At 49.9% G+C, this 23,044-nt stretch overlaps 1 protein-coding gene across 6 annotated transcripts in view; it reads left to right on the top strand.

The window, feature by feature from the left end:
* The window catches only part of PPP1R12A (protein phosphatase 1 regulatory subunit 12A), a 1,183,401-nt gene that overhangs the window by 1,066,391 nt on the left and 93,966 nt on the right, over positions 1-23,044 (top strand). For all 6 annotated transcript variants that reach the window (XM_085652988.1, XM_085652990.1, XM_085652986.1 and 3 more), the window contains one exon: positions 9,939-10,043. In XM_085652988.1, the coding sequence (XP_085509114.1) occupies positions 9,939-10,043 (105 nt within the window). The remainder of the gene's footprint in view (positions 1-9,938; positions 10,044-23,044) is intronic.

Raw genomic sequence — 23,044 nt, forward strand, 5'->3', positions numbered from 1 at the left:
TTTAAAACTTATTGACCTACCTACCCTTGGCACATCCAATCTTTATCAGCCAGAGACTACCCCGCACAGCGGATCTAGCGCTGCAGCGGGAGCGGTGTTTGGTGTTTGGTTTGCCGCCATTTCCGCGTTCCAGTGGGACACGCCCACCTGCGCTGGCCACGCCCCCTTCCAACCCTCTTCTCCACCTGTATATAGTATGTGTCCCCACCGGAAGCGCAGCGGAGGAGCGCAGCGGGCGCGCCCAAGGCAAGCCCGTCTGCGCCCGTCCGCGGCCGGCTGGGGCCTGTCACTCTGCCCAATTTACATCTTACTCCCCCAGGGACCTGATCTCTTTACACACACCCTGGCCGCTGGATGCTACCAGTTACTTGAAACTACAACAACTAGGCATTTTCCAAGCCCGTAGTACTTTCCCTGAGTTCAGGACCCTCCCGTCTTCCCTTACCCCCGAGCACATAGTCACCTCCCCTCCCCATAAATCCTTGTCCGCTCAGGCACCTGCTAATATGGAATTAGCAATCATATACCTTAACACTCGGTCGTTAGTCAGCCATCAACTTGACATATGCCACCTCCTGGATTCAGACCGACCTGATATTCTACTCTTAAAGGAGACCTGGCTGAATGAGGATTCTTCCCCTGACATCTTGGCAGCCATCCCACCTGGGTACTATATTCTCCAAGCCAACCGTCCAGCTGGGAAACCTGGTGGCGGCGTAGCCGCCATTATCAAACTCCCCCTTAGGTTCACCTCCATCTCCCTACTCACCATCCCCCAGGTCGATTACCTGGCAATCAGATTTGAATCCTTGGTGTCTCCCCTTACCTGCGTTCTGGTATATCGCCCTCCCCAACCTATGCCAAATTTCCCCTCGCTCTTTGGCGACCTACTCTCCCAGCTCACAATCAACTACTCCAAACTCCTGGTCCTGGGAGATTTCAACTATTGGCCGTCAGACGCCCATGAAAGCTCCCTCTCCTTGGCCTTCACCGACCTATTAAGTGGGCTCAATGGCCTTCAACACGTCCACAGGGCCACTCACTCTAAGGGCCACATCCTAGATCAAGTGTGGACCTACAATCTTGGAATTAAGTCGCTTACGATCTCACCTTGCCACTGGTCGGACCACTCCTTAATCTCTTTTTCTCTCCTGGTCCCTCCACCGCCCCCCCGTAGCCGAGGCTCTAGCCTCCTGGCCCGCAACTGGAACAAAGCAGACCTCAATCTATTTCTTACCTCCTTAACATTTTCGGTTCTGCCCAGTCCCGGCTCCATAGACTCCCAAGAAGCCGCACTTGTCAAATGGCTAGAGTCCGTCAGTGACCAGGTTGCCCCCCTCAAGCGAATTAGAACTAAGCGTCCTCATGACGCACATCGATGGTTCTCGGATAGCCTTAAATCTTTAAAACTGGGACTCCGCAAAGCCGAGCGCTGCTGGCGTAGAAACTACGACCCCTCAGAAAAACTACAATTCTTAAAACTTTCTGGAGAATACAAACAGGCAATCTCAGTCGCCAAAACTGCTTACTTCTCCACAAAAATTCTTAACTCCGTGTAAAAATCTAAAGAAATGTTTGCCATTGTGGAGGAGCTCTCACATCCGGACAGGGTGACCCTTAAACCCCTCCCATCCCAGGCTCTATGTGACTCCCTTAATCAATTCTTTACAGACAAAATCAGTAAAATTAAAAATAGTATCTCCTCTGGATCCCCGGCGATGTCCTTTACAGAGGCTATTCCCTCCTCTAATCCCCATTCCCTGACCCAGCTTTCCCCCATACTAGAAGGAGACTTTCTTTCCCTGCTTAATAAAGTTTCATCTGGCTCCCCCACGGACTGCTGCCCTCCTGCGATTCTCCGTGCTGCCTTCTCGGCTTGCCCCGCCCCTCCGCTGGCCCTCCTGAACAACTCTCTCCTGCTCGGTGAGGTTCCCAGCCGGTTCAAGAACGCCGAGGTGGTTCCCATACTAAAAAAAACTAACGCCGACCCCACGGTTATGGGTAACTTCCGTCCCATCTCCCTTCTCCCTTACCTGAGTAAGGTACTTGAGACACATGTGACCAGCGTCCTCAGTTCTTTTATTGAAGAGTCCAACTTCCTAGACTCCCAGCAAGCTGGGTTTAGACCTGTCCATTCGACGGAGGCGGTCATCCTCTCTGTCATGGAGGAACTCCGTAGAGGCGCCGACTCTAATACTAGTCAAGCTCTGATTCTCCTAGATCTATCGGCGGCCTTTGATACGGTCGACCACACCATCTTGGTCGACCGTGTCAAAGAGGCGGGCATCAGTGGGACGGCCCTCAGCTGGGCTCGCTCCTTCCTGACGAACCGCCACCAATCTGTCCGACTCTCCCAGTTTTCGGCTGACAAAATGAAGCTTACTTGCGGCGTCCCGCAGGGTTCGTCTTTGTCACCACTCCTATTTAATTTGTATCTCACCCCCCTGATCCACTCCCTCCGGGGAAGGAATGTCACTGCATTTAACTATGCAGATGACATTCAGCTTGTCTTCAACCTTGATTCCTCGGACGAAGCGATCCAAGACTTTCAGTCCACCCTCTGTCACATCAGTAATTGGATGGGTGCTCACCATCTTAAACTTAATCCCGACAAGACGGAGCTTGTTCTTGTCGGAGGCCCATCCGACCCCTGGAACTCTACCTTTTGGCCCCCTTCCCTCGGCCCCTCTCCTTGCCCTGCTGACAAGGTGAAAAGCCTGGGAGTTTACATCTTCCATGATCTCTCAATGAAACACCAGGTCAGTGCCACTGTGTCCTCCTGCTTTTTCCAGCTTAGGAAGATCCGGAAAATAGCTCATTTCCTGACCACCGAGGCCCTTACTCTGGCACTGTTGGCATTAGTCATCTCCCGGATTGACTATGCCAACGCCCTGTATGCAGGCATCCCACAATATCAAATTAAAAGACTACAGCTGATACAGAATCAGGCAGCCATCCTGATCTACCATCAACCCAAACACCTCCAAGTCCGCCCCCTGCTCAAAGCCCTTCACTGGCTCCCTGTATCGGAGCGCTGCAAGTTCAAACTAGGTTGTTTGACCCATAAATCTTTGGCTGGCATCGGTCCTTCCTTCATCTCTTCTCTCTTGCACCCCTACGCTCCCCCTAGGCACCTTCGATCCTCTCACCATGCGCTCCTCCAGACGCCTAGGTTCAGGCACAAAAAACACGGAGGTCTCAGATTTTCTTTCCTGGCTCCCTCCTTTTGGAACTCACTTCCGTTGGAACTTAGACTCTCTCCCTCTTACCCTCACTTTAGGTCTCTTCTCAAAACTCACCTTTTCCGCAGCATCTATACATAAGCACTCTTTTCCTCCCCCTCTGTGCCCCTTCCCAAGTAAGTGATCCGCGCCAAGAAACCGTCCGGTGTAAGTCGCGCTCTACAAGAATTTTTTACATTACATTACAAAAGCATGGTGCTCTTTCAAAGTAAAAGCATTCAGAAACCCAAATTGTAAAATCAATATAAAAAGCAAAATCTAAAAGAAACACGTTAGTTAGATTCCTTACCTTAGAATATCCCCAGGCATCAGGCTAGATCCGAAAAGATTTTCGTCAGCAATACCCTTGCGCGTCGCTAGGCGTCATCTGCGGCTCCGTGTCCGTCGTCTGCGGCTCCGTGTCCGTCGTCTGCGGCTCCGTGTCCGTCGTCTGCGGCTCCGTGTCCGTCGTCTGCGGCTCCGCGTCCGTCGTCTGCGGCTCCGCGTCAGTCGTCGGCGTCGTGATCGCCGGGATGACGTCGTCGGAGTACTTAGACGCTGCCCTCACGTGCGGACGTCAGTTCTTCTTTTTTCCACGCCAGTAAGAACAGATCCGGGAAGAGCATACCCTTTAGTCACTTTTTGACTAAACTTTTTGAACTTTTTTTGGTTCCTATTTCAAGTCGACCTCGACTCCTGGTTCCTGGAAAGGATGCCCGGGTTCAAGCCGTGCGACGACTGTCACTGCCTGATGTCGGTCACGGATCACCACCGCCGGTGTGTCTACTGCCTTAGGGACGACCATGATGCCGAGGTGTGCCTCGACTGCCGGGCCTTGACCTCGAAGGCTAGGCGGGAGCAGGCCTGCAAGCTGCTCGAGATCCGGCAGCCATCACCGCTCGTCGGGGTTGAAGTCCTCGCATTCCGGTAAGTCAAGGCACAGTAAGAAGTCGTCGAAGAGACGACATCGCTCTTCTGACTCCCCTCGCTGGTCGCGCGACTCGGCTGAGGGTTCGGGTGGCACGACCCGCGCTGCTCCGTCAGAGCCACAGGAGTCGCATACGACCCCATACCCTCGGTCCCTGGGCCTGATGCGACCCCGACGGAGATCCGAGACTTCCTCGTGGCCATGAGGAGTCTCGCTCTGCCATCGAGGCCTGCCGGCGCGCCTTCGGGCCCCACAGGTCCGACTGGGAGGCCTAGCGAGCCCACGGCTCCGGTGCCGTCGTCGACTTCGGTCCCGACGCCGCAGGCCCCCGTGGGATCCAGGCCTGGATCCCGGTCGTCGCCGGTTGACCTTACGACCCCTCCGCCGGCGCCGACCCCTTCGGTGCTGCCCCCGGCACAGTCTTCGGACGACATCGTCCCCAGGTTCAGTCCCGGTCCGGGCCCGGCGTCGGAGCGGCACCGCCCGGCGCAGTCTCCGGTGCAGATGGATGACAGATTCATCTACCGCCCGGCTCCGACCTTTCAGCCTGTCTACCAGGAGTCGGATTACGGGGACGACTGGGAGGGGTCTGAGGACCCGCTGGCACAGCAGTGCCAGTTAAGTCAGGACTGGGCAGAAGAGCTGGGGGATGCCAGTGGTCTTGACACCTCCCCTGACACTGGCTTCATCTCTCCTCCCTCCGTGGCTACGGAGGAGGGCGCTACCTATTCTGTGGTGCTGCGCAGGGCTGCCGAAGCCCTTTATCTGGAGCTCCCAGCAGTGGCCGTGAGGACTAACCACCTCACTGAAGTGCTCCAACCGCCAGTAAGCTCCTCGGAGCCTCTGCTGCAGTTCAATGAAGCACTGACGGACGTTCTGATGGGCACCTGGTCCAAGCCCTTCACAGTCCCTCCTGTGGACCGGAACATGGCCCGGCGCTACCGCCCCGGGCGACCCCAGCTTTCGGTCGGTGCACCCCACCCCTGAGAGCCTGGTTATCCAGGCCTCTTACCTCCCAGACCGCCTTCCCGTCCGCTCCTCCGGATCGGGAATCCAAAAGGTTGGAACAGTTTGGGAAGAAACTGTTTTCCTTCCTTAGTTTGGGGTTGCGGTCTATCAACACTGTGTGCCTTTTGGACCGTTACACCCACTCCTTGTGGGATACGGTGGCGGACGTGCTGCCCCAGACTCCGGAGGAGGCCCAGACACAGCTCGCCCAGGCTCTAGCCGAGGAGCGGGATGCAGCACTGTACTCGATACGATGTGGGCTTGACACAACGCACTCGCTAGGTAGGGCAATTGCGACCACGGTGGCGATTCGTCGCCACGCCTGGCTGAGGTCCACGAACTTATCCGGGGATGTCCAGAGCACCCTCATGGACATGCCCTTAGATGGCCGTCCCCTTTTTGGCGACAAAGCGGATAGTGTGCTGGAGCGCTTTAAGGACTCCAGGGCTAAGGCCAAGTCCTTGGGCCTCTCGGCCCCGCTCCCGCAAACCTCCGCTTTTCGCCACTTTCGTGGCCAAGGAAGGGGTGCCCCCACACGTCCGTCTAGCCACAGGCCGCAGACCCAGTCTCAATGCGGTCGCGGACGTGGATTCCGCCGAGGCGGAGCAGGGGGACAGAGAGACGGTCAGCCCACATCCGCCCCAGCAGCATCTGCCTCGAAGCCTTCCTAGTCCGACTTTTCAGGCCCATTCCCCGCCAGTGGGAGGCAGAGTTTGCCATCACCTTTCCATGCGTGGAAATTAAGCGGCGGCAGTTGATGCCATTTGACTTGCCTCCTGAAGTCTGTGATGTCATTCTGGCAGCCAGGCGTCCCTCCACTAAAACGGTATACGCCTGCCGGTGGAACAAATTTGTTGTATGGTGCACAGCAAAGGCTGTGGATTCCCTTTCCACCCCTCTTTCTGAAGTTCTCCTCTTTCTTTCCCTGGCCCAGCAGGGCTCTGCTCTGGGCACCCTCAAGGAATATCTTTCAGCTGTTTCTGCTTTCTTACGGCTTCCTGATCAGCCTTCGCTTTTCAAGTCCCCTGTTGTTGCTAGATTCTTTAAAGGCATTACTCATATGTTTCCTCCTGTCCCTTTCGTAATGCCTCAGTGGGACTTGAACCTGGTGTTAACCTATCTGATGTGCGCTCCTTTTGAGCCACTTCATAAGTGTCCTCTTCGTCTTCTGACTCTTAAGACTGCTTTCCTGGTTGCCGTCACCTCGGCCAGACGGGTGAGTGAGCTCCAGGCTCTTTCTTCTAAGCCTCCTTTCCTCTCTGTCCATCTGGGCAAGGTTGTTCTCAGGACTCGTCCTTCCTTTCTCCATAAGGTGGTAACTGCCTTTCACATCGGCCAGTCTATTACATTGCCCACCTTCTTTCCGCATCCCTCGAAAGAGGAAGAGAGGCTCCACCGTCTGGACCCAAAACGTGCGCTCTCTTTCTATCTGGACCGCACAAAACCGTTCTGGGTGGACTACCAATTCTTTGTTGGCTACGTGGGCGCTAAGAAAAGGCAGGCAGTGCACAAGCGGACCATCTCTCGGTGGGTCGTTCTGTGCATTAAGGTCTGTTATTCCTTGGCTAAGAAGGAACCTCATGTGGGGCTGAGGGTCCATTCCACTCGGGCCACAGCGGCTTCTTCTTCCCTGGGACGGGCAATCCCTCTGCAGGACATTTGTCAGGCAGCAACGTGGACCTCTCTGCACACGTTTGCCAAGCATTACTGCCTGGACAGCCAAGTCCGGAGAGACGGCTTCTTTGGCCGTTCCCTTCACCAGGACTTTCTGGTGTGATCTTGGTTCACAGACCCACCACCGGGGTTGGTATTGCTGGGGTATCTATTCTAAGGTAAGGAATCTAACTAACGTGTTTCTTTCAGATAAGCAAGTTACTTACCTTCGGTAACGATATATCTGTAAGAAACATTAGTTAGTTAGATTCCTTACCGCCCCACCCATCCTCCCCGTTCTGCGAACTGACATCTAGGTTTAAGGTCATCCCTTTCAGGGCCCTAGATTCATGGAACCAGTGTCGGTCTCTTGCATGGCTCTGCGTTCCTGGCGCGGAAAGCTATGTACAAGAACTGACATCAGCACGCAAGGGCGGCGTCTAAGTACTCCAACGACGTCATCCCGGCGATCACAACGGCGAACGCGCAGCCGCAGACGACGCCTAGCGACGCGCAAGGGTATTGCTGACGAAAATCTTTCCGGATCCATCCTGACGCCTGGGGATATTCTAAGGTAAGGAATCTAAGTAACTAATGTTTCTTACAGATATATCGTTACCGAAGGTAAGTAACTTGTTCTATAAAAGCAATTTGAAATGATAAAACATGGCTGAATTAAAAATGCTGTACTGTAGACAAAACATTGCGGTTTTTAGTATCCACAGATGGGCTGCTCTGTTGGCACCCTTCTCTCCAGTTCTGTAGAACAACCATGTTAAAATCTAACCCCCAAGCAGCTGCTGAAGGATTGCCGGCAAGAAGCGCTTTTGCAGAGGACGAGCCAGGATCCATGTAACCAGGAGCTGAAGCATTCTAGGAAGGCTCATAGGATGCAATTCGAAGCAACGGCAGTCGCGAAGGGCAACCATACAAATGGGTCTTTAGAGGACTCAGCTGCAGTTCTCGGTCCTTATATTGAGCTGATTGCCTTCCCAAGCATATGTCCAGGGCACATTTGAAAGTGCACAGTAGACAGCAGAAGAAAGGCTTCAAGCAGTGTAGCCAGACAGGCCGACAGGACAAGAACCAGTTGCCATTAAGCTCTTAAAGCAAGGTTGAGCCAAAAGCCTGTATCATTCTCTCACACACATTAGCACATGTTGTAGTGCCATTCTCATCTGGCCACGTAGCGGAACAGCTATTGCGGGACAGAAAAAATAAAATCAGTCTCGATAATTGGAAACAGTACCAGCGTTAAGCCTCCAAAAATGCTTCCTAGCGTGGAGTGTATGACAGATGGAATAACTGTCTTGAAGTTATTAACCAAGAGGCGATTGACCTAAAAAAGTCTGCAGTGCTACACATGTTAAAAATGCGGTGCACAAGCTTCCCGAAATGTTGTAGGAAATTTGTGTGGAGTAGCGACTTTCACAGAAGATTACCTTGCAACTTGAAGATCAAATGTACCTCTTGAAGATGTTAAGACCTCATCCTTCTGAAACAATAAGGCTTTCAGTCAGCTTAAAGCATCAAAGTACACATACGAAAGCATTATCGAAGACCAAAGCGTTGCATCCCTAACTGTGTGGGCAGGTGGAAACAGTACCTAAGTAGAACAGGGCGTGACTGCAGAAACAGTTGCAAAAAAACAGTTGATGGACAGAATGCAGAATAATGTAATACATTCACCCCAGTACAGAGATATGGGCCTAAATCCATCGTTTTTTTGCTCACCATGCCGTTCCAGTTTGACCCCAGCCATATGCAAATCAGTCTTGACCCTGTCCCTCATGCGAACAGTCCAGCCCGAACTGCCAAGCCAGGTCCTCCCTGGACTGGAAACAAGCATCCTAGGACCGGTTTCGGGGTTTCACCCCTCTTCAGCCAGGATAGCTTGATTCCAGTGGCATGGAGAGCAAGGGACCCACGTCTGGGCATACCCTTCCCACTCGGGGTGGCAAATGCAAAAAAACAGTTGATGGACAGAATGCAGAACAATGTCATACATTCACCCCAGTACAAAGATCTGGGCCTAAATCCATCGAACTGGGGTGGCAGGGTGGGCTAAAGAACGGTGATGGATCAAACCCAGATCTGTTGACTGGGTGTGAGTGTTTGATTGGTTCTGATGCTCCGTCCATCAACACCCCCTTTTGTACTGCTTTGTTCACCATAAGTTGGCAGGGTATGCTCCGACGTGAGTCCCTTGCCCACTTTGCCATGGATTCAAGCAAGCCTGGCTGAAGACGGCTGAAATGCCAGAAACCGGTCCTAGGAAGCTTGTTTCCGGTCCAGGGAGGGCATGGCTTGGCAGTTCGGGCTGGACTGTTCCCATGAGGCACAGGGTCAAACTGATTTGCATATGGCCATGTCTGAACTGGGGTGGCAGAGTGGGCTAAAGAACGGTGATGGATCAAACCCAGATCTGTTGACTGGGTGAGAGTGTTTGATTGGTTCTGATGCTCCGTCCATCACCACCCCCTTTTTTACTGCTTTCTTAGATAAACTGCATCAAACTATGCACATTTGAGCCATTCTTATTACACTTTCCAGTCCTCTGCATCAAAGGCTGATAAGTCATTGGGCATTCTTTGGTCTTTGGGGTTCGAAACCTATTTACTTAAAGTTTAAACAGCTGTGATGGCCATTGTTGACTTTGTCAAAGAAGAGTTCTCCAAGGACCTAGTGATTTCTGTGTTCTCTAAAGCTAATGCCAAGATTCTTACTCCTGACATCATGGGGGAATGACTTTTGCTACAAAAGTTATGAAAGTCAAACCATAGTTATGGATTTATTAACTCTCTTACAAACGTCTGTATGTAAAGACTCTAATCCTTGACAATACATTGTTTATACAAAATACGTTTTTTTTTTTTTTACAACTTGACTCCTGTTTTATAATTCACATTATCCTAGAAATGTGGATTGAACATAAGAAGAGTACCTGTACAATGAGAATAGATTTATTGATTAGACATGGTTAACGCCACCTTCGTTTATGTAATTTTTTCACATTTATTTTTGTAACATGCCTCAAGAAATTAATCAAGTAAAAAGTTGGTCAACATAAAGGCAATTTAAGAAAGGCATGTATTAGTAAATTAATTACTTTTTCTAATTTATACCAGCTTTATGAGCAGATCATAGCAGAAAATGAAAAATTGAAAATGCAGTTGCATGATACCAACATGGAACTAACCGAACTGAAGTTGCAATTGGAAAAGGCCACACAGGTTAGTTGATAATTGAAAATGCTTTACTTTCTTTGGTGCTTATAATATGATTTTAATATAGAAATAATAAAAAATAATACATATGTTCAAGGCACTTGTGGCTGTAGATACACATGCTGTGCATACTCCTGCCATCTAGTGTTGGGCGGGCCTGGATGTGTGCAAGTCCATTTTCTTCAAAGAAGTCTTTCAAGTCACAAGGTAGTATGACTCTTCCCCTGTCTGGTAATGCGCATGGTCATTGACTCCATTGTCAGATTGTTTTCTTTCAGTCGCTGAGTTTGAACATGTGCTATTGTGCTCTGGTTCGACACTGTCACCGTACCCTGTTAAGTCTACAGCGGTTCCTCTGGTCTGTCGGTATTGTTATCGAATGTGTTTTCCATTTTGTCTCTGGTCGCATTTCAATGTCTCAGACTTTGCCGGGTGACTTTTCGGTCTACTTAGGCTCACTTGGGCCTTTGCCCTTTGGGGGCCTCCTTCCTACTGCCGTCCATCTCCCACCGCATCTCTCCATTATGTCTTGAGGGTGATGAAAAGGGTGCCATTTCATTATTGTCCTTGCTGCCACAAGAACTGCCCACAGACCGTCGGGCTCGACGTCTCAAAATGTTGTGCAAGAGACACATCGGTCCTCTTCATAGCTGAGGACCTTGAGGGGGAACATCACCCACAACCTTCAGCAGATGAGTGTACATTTTCCTTTGCTGACAGCTCTGGCTCCGATCTTGATATTGAGGAGTTGCCTCCAGGAAAGCCTGCAGTGAGTACCGACTTCCCTCCTCCTTGTCACTGCCCGCACGTCAAGCAGATCCAGCATAAAGATCATCCTGCTGCTCTGGAGCCTCAGAGACCGGCTGCCAGGCCACCAGGCATGCCAAAGACACCATTGAGGCCAACACATTCGACACCGACTGCGTCCACCTCAGCGCTGGCCAGCCCATTGGAGCCAACACTTTCGGCATCGAAGTTAAAAACAGCCTCGACATCAGAGACCGGCCTCTGCTCGGGTGCTGTCGAACTGATCCTCCACAAACTGCAAGAGGAGTTCAACGCCAGACAGAAACATCTTGTCATCCACCTCCAAACTGTTCAGATCCTAGTCCGGTGTCTGGTGCTTCATCCTCCTAGCTTCGACTATTGTTTGAGGAAGCTTTCGACTTGCCACCTCCTCCCAAACAGTGCAAGAAGGTGGACAAGGCAACTAGACCTTTGCCCTTTTCTCTTTCTCCACCTCACCCTCTCCACAGCCCTCACATTCTCCGCCCACCTCTCCAGGCGACCCCCATCCTTACACACCGCAGGGGTCTCCTCACTCAGACGCACAGGTGCTTGGGGAAATACTTTTGATACACCGCCACAGGGGGATCCTTGGGATATGTATGATGTGATGCTGACCCACCAGGAAGTGTAGATCCAGATTTGTACCCTGCATGCCCCTCCCTCCCCTATTATTCCACCTCGTACCATAAGCTGATTGGTAGGGCTGCCTCCTCCCATAAGGTAAATCTCCGTACTGAGCCTTTGGAGGAGGACTTCTTTTAGAAACCCTTCCCTTCACTCATCATTCCACCCAGTACCTCCCCATGCTAATGGGCATGCTTTGTCACACCCCTGACATTTGTCAGGATCCCGTCCATACCAGGGTCATCACGCCCAGTGTGATCAAGAAATATAAGGCGTCCCCTACTAATCCACTTTACATACGGGTGGCTCCTGGCCAACTCCCTCGTGTTTACTACTGCCCATAAGAGTGCTACAGGTGATGCCCCTCCACCAGAAAAGGAGAGTGAACGCATTAATGCAGCTGGCAAACAGGTGGCTGCACAACACTACCGGCCAACCACTGGTGGAGTGCCGATTCCGTCGGTCTCCTCTCTACATATGGCCGTGTCCACTGGGATGAGATAGTGGAGCTCCTACAACATATTTCAGAGGAGCACAAAAAGTGGGGTTATGAGATCGTTGCTGGTGGGAAGCAGATCGCTAATACCACCATAGACTGCACCCTAGATGCTGCGGACTTTGCTGCAAGGGGAATCAATTCCAGTGCCCTCCTGCGCAGGTATACCTGGCTCCATATCTCCAGCTTTAAGCCAGAAGTCCAGCAAAAATTGCTCAACTTGCCGTTTGATGGTCACCATCTCTTCAGCCCGCAAGTAGACCAGATGCAGGATGCTAGGTCAAAATGGATACAGAGATGATAAAAGCTATGGGCACCCTTCAAAGGCTAACTAATTCAGGATTGTTTTGCCGCACTCCCTGTCATGAAGGCTTGGAATCCACCTCCCCAGTTGCCTCCGCGACCTACAAGCAACCATAGGCCCAACAGTCCTCTCCTAGGTTTTACTTCAGAGATTCCTACAGGGTAATAACTGCAGAGGTAAGAGCAACTCTCCCAAAGGAGCAGCCACCACCAAACTAAAGGATGGCTGTTTCCACATTCCAATCTATTAGGCAGGCACACTGCCGGTACCTCATGTTTGTAGTAGGCATTACCAATTCAAGGTGCTCCCCTTCAGAGTAACCAGTGCACCCAGGGTGTTCAAGTGCCTCGCGGTAGTGGCTGGTCACCTGCGCAGGCAGGGTGTCCACGTCTTCCCCTATCTGGACGAGTAGTTTATCCACCCATCCGAAATACCACAAGCGCACACAGGTCACTATCAACCTACTTCACAAACAAGGTTTTACTATCAAGGCCGCATAATCCCACCTCCAACCCCTCCAGATCCAACCCTTCTTATGGGCAGTCCTAAACTCTGAGTTTGCCATGGCCTATCCAAATGCTGCCAGAATTCAGACTTTTCAAACACTCCTTTCTCTTTTGCAACCAGACCGATAAGTCACGGTCTGGACAGTCATGCGCCTCCTCTGCATGATGGCCTCCTGTAGTGCCATAGTACCCCATGCCAGACTACACAGGTGTCAATTGACACACCAGTGGTTTCAAGCGGAGGGTCATTGGGACAATCTAGTGTTGATTGCCTGTCACTCTTGGTGCTCTCACCTTTTTATTAAGAATCACAGATAATATTCATATACTGAAAATCACATGCGTGCTTGCAAAGATATATGTATCCTTGTTTTTCCCCCACTTCCTGATTCTCTTGTCGAATGGGCTCTACAGATGTTAGGCAAACCCTCGTGTACTACATTGACAGGACTAAACCTTTAGAAAAGCACAATGGCTCTTTGTTGCTTTCTCCAAACCTCATAAAGGGAAGGCCCTAACCAAGTCCAGTATAGCAAGATGGATAGTAAAGTGCATCCAAATTTGCCATGCTAAAGCTACGAAGACTTTGCCCATACCTCCTAGTGCACACTCTATTCCAAAAAAGGAGCCTCCATGTCTTTCCTGGTAAACATTCCAATAGCTGACATATGCAAAGCACCTACCTGGTCTACACCACACTCCTTTACCAAACATTACTGTGTGGATGTGCTAGCCCCAAACAAGCCAAAGATGGCCAGGCAATACTCCATATACTTTTTAAGTCTATTGCATTTGACACAGGCTAGCCACTGCTTTCGGGAGGACTACTTTGCAGTCTGTGCACAGCATGTGTATCTACAGTCACACATGCCTCTAACGAAATATGTTACTTACCCTGTACACATCTGATTGCGGCATGTAGTGCTGTAGACTCGCGTGTCCACCATGGTACCTATGGCTGTTTCAGTAATCTTTCTGTCTTACTTTCCTCTTTTTGCATGGACATCTCTCTGGACATCACTTAGTTTTTACAATATGTCCTCATCTGTCATACAGTAAAACAAACTGGAGTTGAGGACCCACACCTCGTGACTCGAAAGATTTCTTTGAAGAAAAACAATTTGCACACATCCGGGCTCAAAACTAGATGGCAGGAGTAGGCACAGCATGTGAATCGACAGCACTACATGCCACAAATAGATGTCTACTGTGTAAGTAACATTTTCCTTACAGTTTAGAAATAGACATTTGTTGAAATATCACAGTACATTTGCATTATGGTGTTTTTTGCAGAATATGTACTGTATCTGTTAAAGGTACCAAATTGGCATCTTTGTGGTTTTATTTTGTTTTGTTTTTTTACACTTCCCTATTGAGTTATACAGATTGCAGGATGGCAAGGTGTTATGCATGGAAAACGATAATAGTAATAAACCTATCTTCACAAGGATAGCCTGGTGATACCATTTTTAGGTCTCGCCTGACCCAGCGCATGCGCTGGTCTGACGAGACTTATTGAGAGGGCTCCAAAAAGTGCTACCAGGCCAGCCTAGAGCTACAGTGCACGCCGTTTTTACCGCGATTACTTTCACTTTCGCGGCCGCTTTGATGTTTGATCGCGATCACTTTCGCGGCTGCTTTGATGTTCTCCATGAGGCTTCAATAGATTGCAGCAGTTAAAACAAGCATTAGCATAGCCAATAGGTCTAGCTTTTGAGACCTTATAAGTGTTTAGTTATGCAACTGTTGCATGGCTAAACACTTGTAAGGTCCCAAAGGCGAGACCTATTGGCTATGCCAATGCTTGTTCATTTTCTTCTAAAAGTTAATTTTTAGTGTTTGGGCTAACAGAACTGTGACCTGCAGTCTAAATGCTCTCCTTGGACGGAATGCTGAACATTGTTATGTCATGTTAAGGATACTTGTATAGCGCAAAAATACCACTGGTCTCTTGGTGCTTACCTTGGGACTATCATAACTTGTTACTGTCAAGCTTGTTTAAATTCAAAAGTCTTTAGCTTTTTCGGAAAGGGAATGAGAGCTACTTCTTTTCTCAAACTCTCCGGCAACCCATTACAAAACTCAGCATAAGACTGAGAATGTCCGATGGCCCAAGGTAGCTTTACTAAATCGCGGGCAACCGGACAGATAGTGCCTCAGGTGCTCCTTGATGTAGACCGGTACAGTACCAACCAGTGTCTTATGTGCAATACATAAACGTTTAAACATGGCCCCCTGTTTAATCTGCAACTAATTAAGTTGTTGCAACAGAGTAGTGGCATGTGCCAGTCTCAGCAGTTTGAGCAGCGATCTTTCTGCATTATTCATTGTTTTCTGGAGTTTGTCCACCAACTTATTGCAGTGGCCGATATACAAGGCATTATCGTAGTCACGATGTGACAATATAATTGATGCTACCACTGTCCGCATAGTTGAAAATGAAAGAACTGATGTCAGTGTCTGTAGTTGACTAAGAGCTCTGCAACTCCCACATACTGTCACCACTTGTTTGGAGATTGACAGGCTACTGTCTATTTTAATGCCAAGACTTTTTACTACTGGTATGAAATACGGGGGGGGCTAAACTCTATTTGCCAAAAACCGCCTAACCATGGATTTGATTCCCCTTCATAGTGATTGTCAGCATCTCTCTCTCTTCTGAATTTATCTTCAGAGAGTTCACTGTCATACAGTTAGCAGTGAACCACAAGATAATGTGCACATAAAACTGTGACTGCATAGAGCTCTCAATCCGCAGGACCAGCTGAGTGTCATCCGCATAGTTAAACAGATGTCAATCCAGCTGTGCCAGAGCTGCAATCAAATGCTGTATATAGATGTTAAACAGCAGGTGAGATATCGTGGATCCTTGAGGGACCCCACAGGTTAATGCCATTGCCCTGGATACATGACCACCCATCTGTACCCTCTGTGAGCGATCATTCAAGAACGGTGAAGTCCACAGAAGGGCGCAGACCCTGTAATCCCACAAAGCAGCAACCAATGCATTAGCAGTTGATGATCGACCATATCAAATGCTGCTGTGAGATCTAACAAGATCAGCGCCAAAGATCTCTTCTTATCTGCTGCCAACCGGAGTTCATCCGGCACAGAAAGCATCACTAACTGTGCTACGATGGGCCCGAAAACCAGATTGTCGAGGTTGGAGTAGTTGCTGATCCTCCACTAATTTTGTAGGGGTCTTGGTGACCTACCACTCCAGAGTCTTAGTTGGGAATGGCAGCAAGGATACAGGGCGATAGTTCTTTAGGTTCTTCGGTCCACCCCAGACTTCTTCAGTAGAGAGCTTACCATGGCCCTCTTAATCCTCGATGGCACTTTACCTGCTGCCAAAGAGGAGCAATAAAAGCTCACCTCCCATAGCTGGAAATGCTGCTGTAAACACCTCTGGCAGTTAAGGGTCCTCGGGCGAACCAGATGTGACTGTCGCCACTAGCAAGGCCAAAGTCTTCTGGTCCAATAGTGGGAATACAGATAGCTACAAGCCCAAGTAAGGGGAAACAACAGCTGGTGGCTAAGAGTAAGGATACAACGTAGTATTCCGTATCTCATACTGAATATCCTAAAACAAGCGGCATTCGCTGTGGTTGGGCCCATTACGAACTTGATCAACGCCTCCTTCTCTCGTGGTCTGGTGCCACCCACCTGGAAAAAAGCCGTGGTCAAGGCTCTTCTAAAAAAATCTAACCTTGACGCAGCTGAGCTGGCCAATTTTAGGCCCATTTCTCTGTTGCCAGGTCTCAGCAAAATTGCTGAGAAACTTGCTAACCATCGACTGTCCAACTTTCTTGAGTCAAATGGTCTGCTCCGAGACTCGCAGACCGGCTTCCGTCCCGGCCATGGCACCGACACGGCCCTCCTGGCGGTCGTTGAGGAATCGAGGCGCATCTTAGATTCGGGAGGATCAGTGGCAGTGATCCTCCTGGATCTGAGTGCGGCATTCGACACCGTTGACCACCAGGTGTTGACCCAACGGCTGTCAAAGGTGGGTGTGGCAGGTGTCGCCCTGAAATGGCTCTGCTCATTTCTGGAAGACCGTTCCTATCAGGTCTGGGAAGGAAGCAACAAGTCTCCATCTATTTCTCTCCAGTGGGGGGTGCCGCAGGGCTCGTCCTTGAGCCCGACATTATTCAATGTCTATATGGCCCCCCTGGAGGATGTGGTGACCCCTTATAACATCAAAATCATCAGCTATGCTGATGATACTCAGCTTGTGGTCGCCCTTCCTCAACTGGTGGAGAACCCTGACTTGTTGTACGCATGTCTGGCGGACGTCCACACCTGGATGAGCAGTTCAGCCCTGAAGCTGAACGGCTCTAAAACAGAGATCATGCTGCTTGGAAACAAAGTGCCACCACTGTCACCTTCATGTTGGCCAAGCTGTATGGGTGACTTTCCAACCATGAAAGAGGAGATCAAGAGCTTAGGAGTCTGGCTGGAGCAAGATCTTTCCCTCAGAACTCACGCCAAAAGAACTGCGGGAGTCTGTTTTGCCCTGCTGCGGGCTGCGCGGAAAATCCTTCCGCTTCTTCCTTTTCCATCAAGGAAGTTGTTGATTCAGGGTTTGATAACATCTCGCCTTGATTACAGCAACAGTCTGTTTCTGGGCGCCCCTGAATCGACTTTTAACAAGCTTCAGCAGGTGCAAAACGCGGCAGCTAGACTCCTTATGGGTATCCCCCGAACAGAATCCGCCAGACCCGCTCTCAAGGCACTGCACTGGTTACCGGTGCGGGAGAGAGTACAGTTCAAGGCACTGTCCATCGCCCATAAAACATTCCAGGGCGGCGGGCCTCCTCTTTTAGGGAGCCTGGTAGTACCCTATAAAGCGAATAGAGCACTGAGGTCTGACCAGAGGTGTCTGCTCCAGGTCCCGAGAGTAAAAAGATCACGCACGGGAGGGAGGCGATTCTCTGTGCATACAGCAATGCTCTGGAACTCCCTCCCATTAAAACTCCGAGCTGAGACCTGTACCCTGCGTTTTCGCAGAGGCTTGAAAACACATCTGTTTCCCCTGTGAGTCGCTATCTTTATTCTATGGTCCCACGGTTGATGCACTGTTCATAGCGCCGGGATGCCCCAGGGTAGCTGTGCGCTTTATAAGTTTTAATAATAATAATAATAATAATAATAATATCCCCAGTTTTATTCATAAAGAAATCCTGCATACAATTGCAGTCCTCTGGATCTTCCACTGGGGCTTTATCTTTAATCTAGCTTAATTCTTTGAGAACCCTAAAGGTCTCTTTCTGCACGTCACTGGCTTCAGCAATCCTATGCTCATAAAACACAATAGCTTTTTAATAGGTGCCCAACTCGGCATTATATTCCTCAAAGCCTCAGGATCATAGTGTTTGCGCCATCTCCTTTAACACTGACAAAGCCTCTGCTTTCCCGCTTGAAGTGAGGGTCTGTACCAGGGGGCACGCATAGCACTATCCCTTACTTTTTCTCTGCATACCGGAGCCACCATGTCCATGGTGTCCTGAATCCAATTCAAGAACCGCTCACTTTGCTGCTCCACATCCTCTCCATTACTTGGGATATGTATTGAAGAGCGTAAAGAGGCCACCAGCTGTGTATCATCAATTTCATATCAACATGGGAGCAGTCCAGCACAAACTGACTGGCCAGGTCCTCCACAGACCAGAAACAAGCATTCTAGGACCTGGTAGTTCAGGCTGGACTGTTCCCATGGGGAACTGGGTCAATACTGATTTGCATATGGTTGGGTCCCAGCTGGAATGGCATGGTGAGCAAATAAACAATGGATTTAAGCCCAGATCGCTGTACCGGGCGTAAGTGTTTGTCATTGTTTAGCATTCAGTCTATCACTTGTTCTTATTGCATTTGTTGCCCTAAGTGCGACGGGTATGCCCATACATGAGTTCCTTGCTTGCCATGCCACCGGAGTCAAGCTATCCTGGCTGAAGAGGGGTGATACCCCTCAACCAGTGCTAGGATGCCTGTTTTGGGTTCAGTGAGGACCTGACCTGGCAGTTGGGGCTGGACTGTTCCAATTAGGAGCAGGATCAAGACTGATTTGCATATGGCTTGGTCGAAACTGGAATGGCATGGTGAGCAAATAAACGGGGGATTTAGGCCCAGATCTCTGTACTGGGGGGGTGAGTATTTGAGATTGCTCAGCATTCCGCCCATCACTTGCTCTTTTTGTATTTGCTATATATGTAAGTCACTCCTACAGCAGGCATTACAGCCTGAGAGGCAGGTCCAAACCATCACTCGGCCGTCTTTTTATGCTCCGACTCATCCCTCTTAGGAAGAGGAGTGACTTCACCATCTGAACGCAAAAAGAGCATCAATCTACATTAACCTCACTAAAGAATTCCGGGTGGACAACCAACTGTTTGTGGGGTATGTCAGAGCGAAGAAAGGACTGGCCGTGCAGCAGAAGTGGACTATCTCCTGATGAATGGTGCTTTCCATCACAATCTGCTGCACATTAGCTAAGAAGGTTCCCCAGAGGTTTGCGTGATCATTCCACCAGAGCTAAAGCTGCAACCACTGCATTACCTCGCAGAGTTCTGGTCCTGGATATCTGCCATGCAGCAATGTGTGCCTCATTGCACGAGTTCACCAAACATAACTGTCTGGAAAGTCAGGTACGTAGAGATAGAGATTATGCCAGTTCGGTCCGGCAGGACTCGTGGGACATTGGTCCGCAGACCTACCTCCTGAGAGGTATTCCTTGGGTATCTATTCTAAGGTAAGGAATCTGCAGCTAGAAGTCTTTCAGATGAACATGTTACTTACCTTCGGTAACGCCTTATCTGGTAGGGCCTCTGTTTAGCTCCAGATTACTAACTGACCCACCCACCCATCCTCCTCGCTCGGTGAACCGATCTCTAGGGACAGGGATTTTCCCTTTCAGGGCCTTAGTTTACCACACCAGTGGTCAGTGTACTTCGTGGCTCATGAAAAGTAACGGACGCCAGGGTGGCACTGTGAGAAGTTGGCCTGATATATGATGTCACTAATGTGTACACCTTGTATCAGTCCAAACAACCCTTATGGTGATTGGTTGTAAAGTCAACCTTATAGACCAGCTATCCTAGTGGTAGCATGGACAAGAGCAGTCTTAGGCTAAACTCTGAATGGCATGTGAAGCCGGCTGTTATACCATATGTAATCCCTTGAATACCAAATGAAAGGACACCACAACAGATATATAAAAAAATAGAATGTATTTATTCGAGGCAAACCCTCAGCACTCTTTATGAGATTCGAGGTAAGTACAACACAGTCTTATTTAAGCATACATTAAGTCACACAGGTAAGTAATACAGTTAGGCCCTAGGGGCCACGCGAACCATATACTAAGTAAGTGGTATAAGGACCACTGTCACGAACACAGGATAGGCCTAGGCCTAGGGAATCGCTCGGGCTACACTATACTACCAACAGTTAGGAAGTGGGAGGCCCACGGGATTCAGGTGCAGAGTGGAAACACTCACGAGTAATGCGTAGAAGTCGATAGAATCACTAGCAGTTAGAAATAAGCAGTTTTAGGACACTTCTGGTATAGCTAGAAAGTCGAGACTCGGAAACTAGACCCTAGGATAGTCAATACCCTTGTGAGCACCGAAGCACCCTAGTTACCTAGCCCACGGGCTGCGGGTGCATAGGTGTGAACTTGCGTCGGGTTTCGTCGTGGACTTCTATGGATGCCTGAAGGAAAGTTGCTGGCAGGCAGTCAGTGAAGAGTGTCCGGCGGATCCCAAGGTGGGGATCAAGAAGGAAGGAACCTGCAAGCAGAAGGGACAGAGTCTAGGTCACCAGCCAGGAGCCGGGAAGGAACCAGGAAGGAACCAGGCGATGTCGTGAAGATGCAGGTGAAGAGGTGAAGCTTGTCGCAGCAGTCACGGGTACCAGGAGACATCGAGGACGACCAGGACCAGGAGGTGAGCTGTCCCACGAAGGCTCTTGCTGTCGGCGACGTCGAAGTAGAGTCAGGACCCAACAAGCCTTGGCAAGCGGAACCCACGCAGGATGGAGGACTTGCTTCTGGTGCAGACCAGGAAGGTCTGGGGTGCTTCTCTTTCACAGAGGAGCGGGTGCCAGTCTGGAGGAGCCGGACCAGCAAGATGAAAGTAAAGGTTAGTCGTCCCAGAGGCTACTAGCCAACGGGCCAGCTACCGGACAACACGTCGAGCAACACCGGTGCAGAAGGGCCCCGCGCAGAACACGTGAAGTGTGGGGAGCTGGTCTTCTTTGCAGATGGTGCTCGGGAGTGGGGCTTCTCAATTCCCCAAGCACAGCCTCGAGGGAGCCTCGGAAGTCGCGCTAGTCGGGTACTAGCCACTTTTCCCAAGTCGCCGGTCCCACGTCGCCTCCACGGGTCTCAGCTTCGCTGGAGATGTGGATCTGGTTCAGAGGTGTCTGGAAGTCTCGGCGCTGGTCAGTCTCTGCAGTCGTCCCTCGTAGGATTTAGTCGCAAAGCAAGCAGCGGTCGCTGGATGGTGCCTGGTTGCCTAGGGTGGTCACTCCTTGGCCACAAGGGAGATTTCTTCAGTCTTCTTCCTGAGGTCGAATGTCGAAGGTCCAGAGTTTCTGTTCAAGTTGCAGATTCAGGTTAATCTAATTTAGCAGGGCTCAGCTAGCTACTAATATACTGGGATGGGCTACCTGCAAGGTCCCTCCTATGGGTGGGACCAGGAAGGGGAGTGGCTACACCCCCTTTCCTTTGTCCAGTTTCGCGCCAGAGCTGGGGCTGGAGTGCCCCAGCACCGGTTTGAACTGGACTATGCATGGGACACCTTGTGTGCCCCAGGCAGTGTCTCGTTTCATTCAACCCTCCCTGCCCCAATACACTAAATCCTGTCTAGGGTGGTGCTCGCACCTCCCAAGGCAGGAAACCTATTGTCCAAGCCTCCCTCGCTGGAAGGACTCCCAGCAGCAGGAGGTCAGACTTGTGTCTGTGGCAGCAGCATCCATTTTGTGATGCTGGGGCTCTGGTTAACTTTAACCGGGTAAGTAGGTTTCAACATGTCTCTCCCTCTAGAAGGGGGGAATAATATCCTCATTGCCAGAAATGGTATGGGGGTATTATTCCAAAGTGTTAGACACCTTACACGACATGTTTCGATAAAGCCAAACCATAGTTACCATAACCGTTTAAGATTATAAGGTACTTTAAGAGTATATGGTAGACTATATCATAGAACAGCTATAAGGACATGGTTCCAAAAGCTGCAGACAGGCTCAGCTCATGCTAGAGCACCATCTCACATGTTAGCAAGCCATCTGCCTCCAGGATTGTTAAGGCCTGCCATAGGAGTGGCTGATAGGTACACATGTGTCTATATATAAGGTAGGTATAGGAATACTACACCTAAGCAAGGGGTGATTACACAACCTTGCCCCAGCTGAGTGATCAGCCAGTTGTGTCTGATTGGAAGGCCAGACCAGGGGTGGCATAATACATGCTGCATCCCCTGGGAGGCCTAGGGTACACCTATGCCCTGGGTACCTAGGGTACACCATACAGGGTCCAATAAGGTGATCCTTACCAATTGGGTATGTACCTAGGGTACATGGAGTCCATTTTAAAGAGAGAGCAGACAGCCTGAGACCCTGAATGGCAGGATCTCAGGCCAACTAAGTCGAAAAACCAGCTAGTCACTAGGCAAAAAGTTGGGGGTAACCATAGTCAGATATTCACCTTCCTACAGGCACCAATATAGGCACCGCGGATGATGCCATATGGAGCAGAATGACGCCACCTACCAGTGTGTAGGGGTACTGCTCACATAAAAAAAAAAAAAGTCTGACGTCTGGGGAATATTCTATGGTAAAAAATCTGCGGCTAGGTAGAGTCTCTGCCAGATGAGGCATTAGCGAATGTAAGTAATTTGTTCTTTGGATCCAGTGTTGGCCGGACCCTGGCACAAACACTGCCTTCTGATACTCCCTTTAGATCTATCACGGACCTTCATATTGTACAAATGTATAATGCATTCTAGAAACTCCCCCTAACAATCACAATGCTTACACAAAGATAACTACACAGGTATCTTCTCCAGAGATCTTTTAATGTTGCTCTCCAAGGGAGCAATCAAGATTCTGCTGGGGTGGAAAAACTGAATGACCTATTACTGCTGTTACTTCCTGGCTTTAAGAAGGTTGGAGACTGGAGGAGTAGTTCAAGAAGATTAGCCTCACATAGGTTATCCAGGTCTTGGACCATGAGGATTGATTGCAGTCTGTAGACCTCTAGGATACATACTTTCATGTTGTCCTGCTGGAG

The sequence above is a fragment of the Triturus cristatus genome, chromosome 4_1 (assembly GCF_964204655.1).
Source record: "Triturus cristatus chromosome 4_1, aTriCri1.1, whole genome shotgun sequence".
Classification (NCBI taxonomy): domain Eukaryota; kingdom Metazoa; phylum Chordata; class Amphibia; order Caudata; family Salamandridae; genus Triturus; species Triturus cristatus.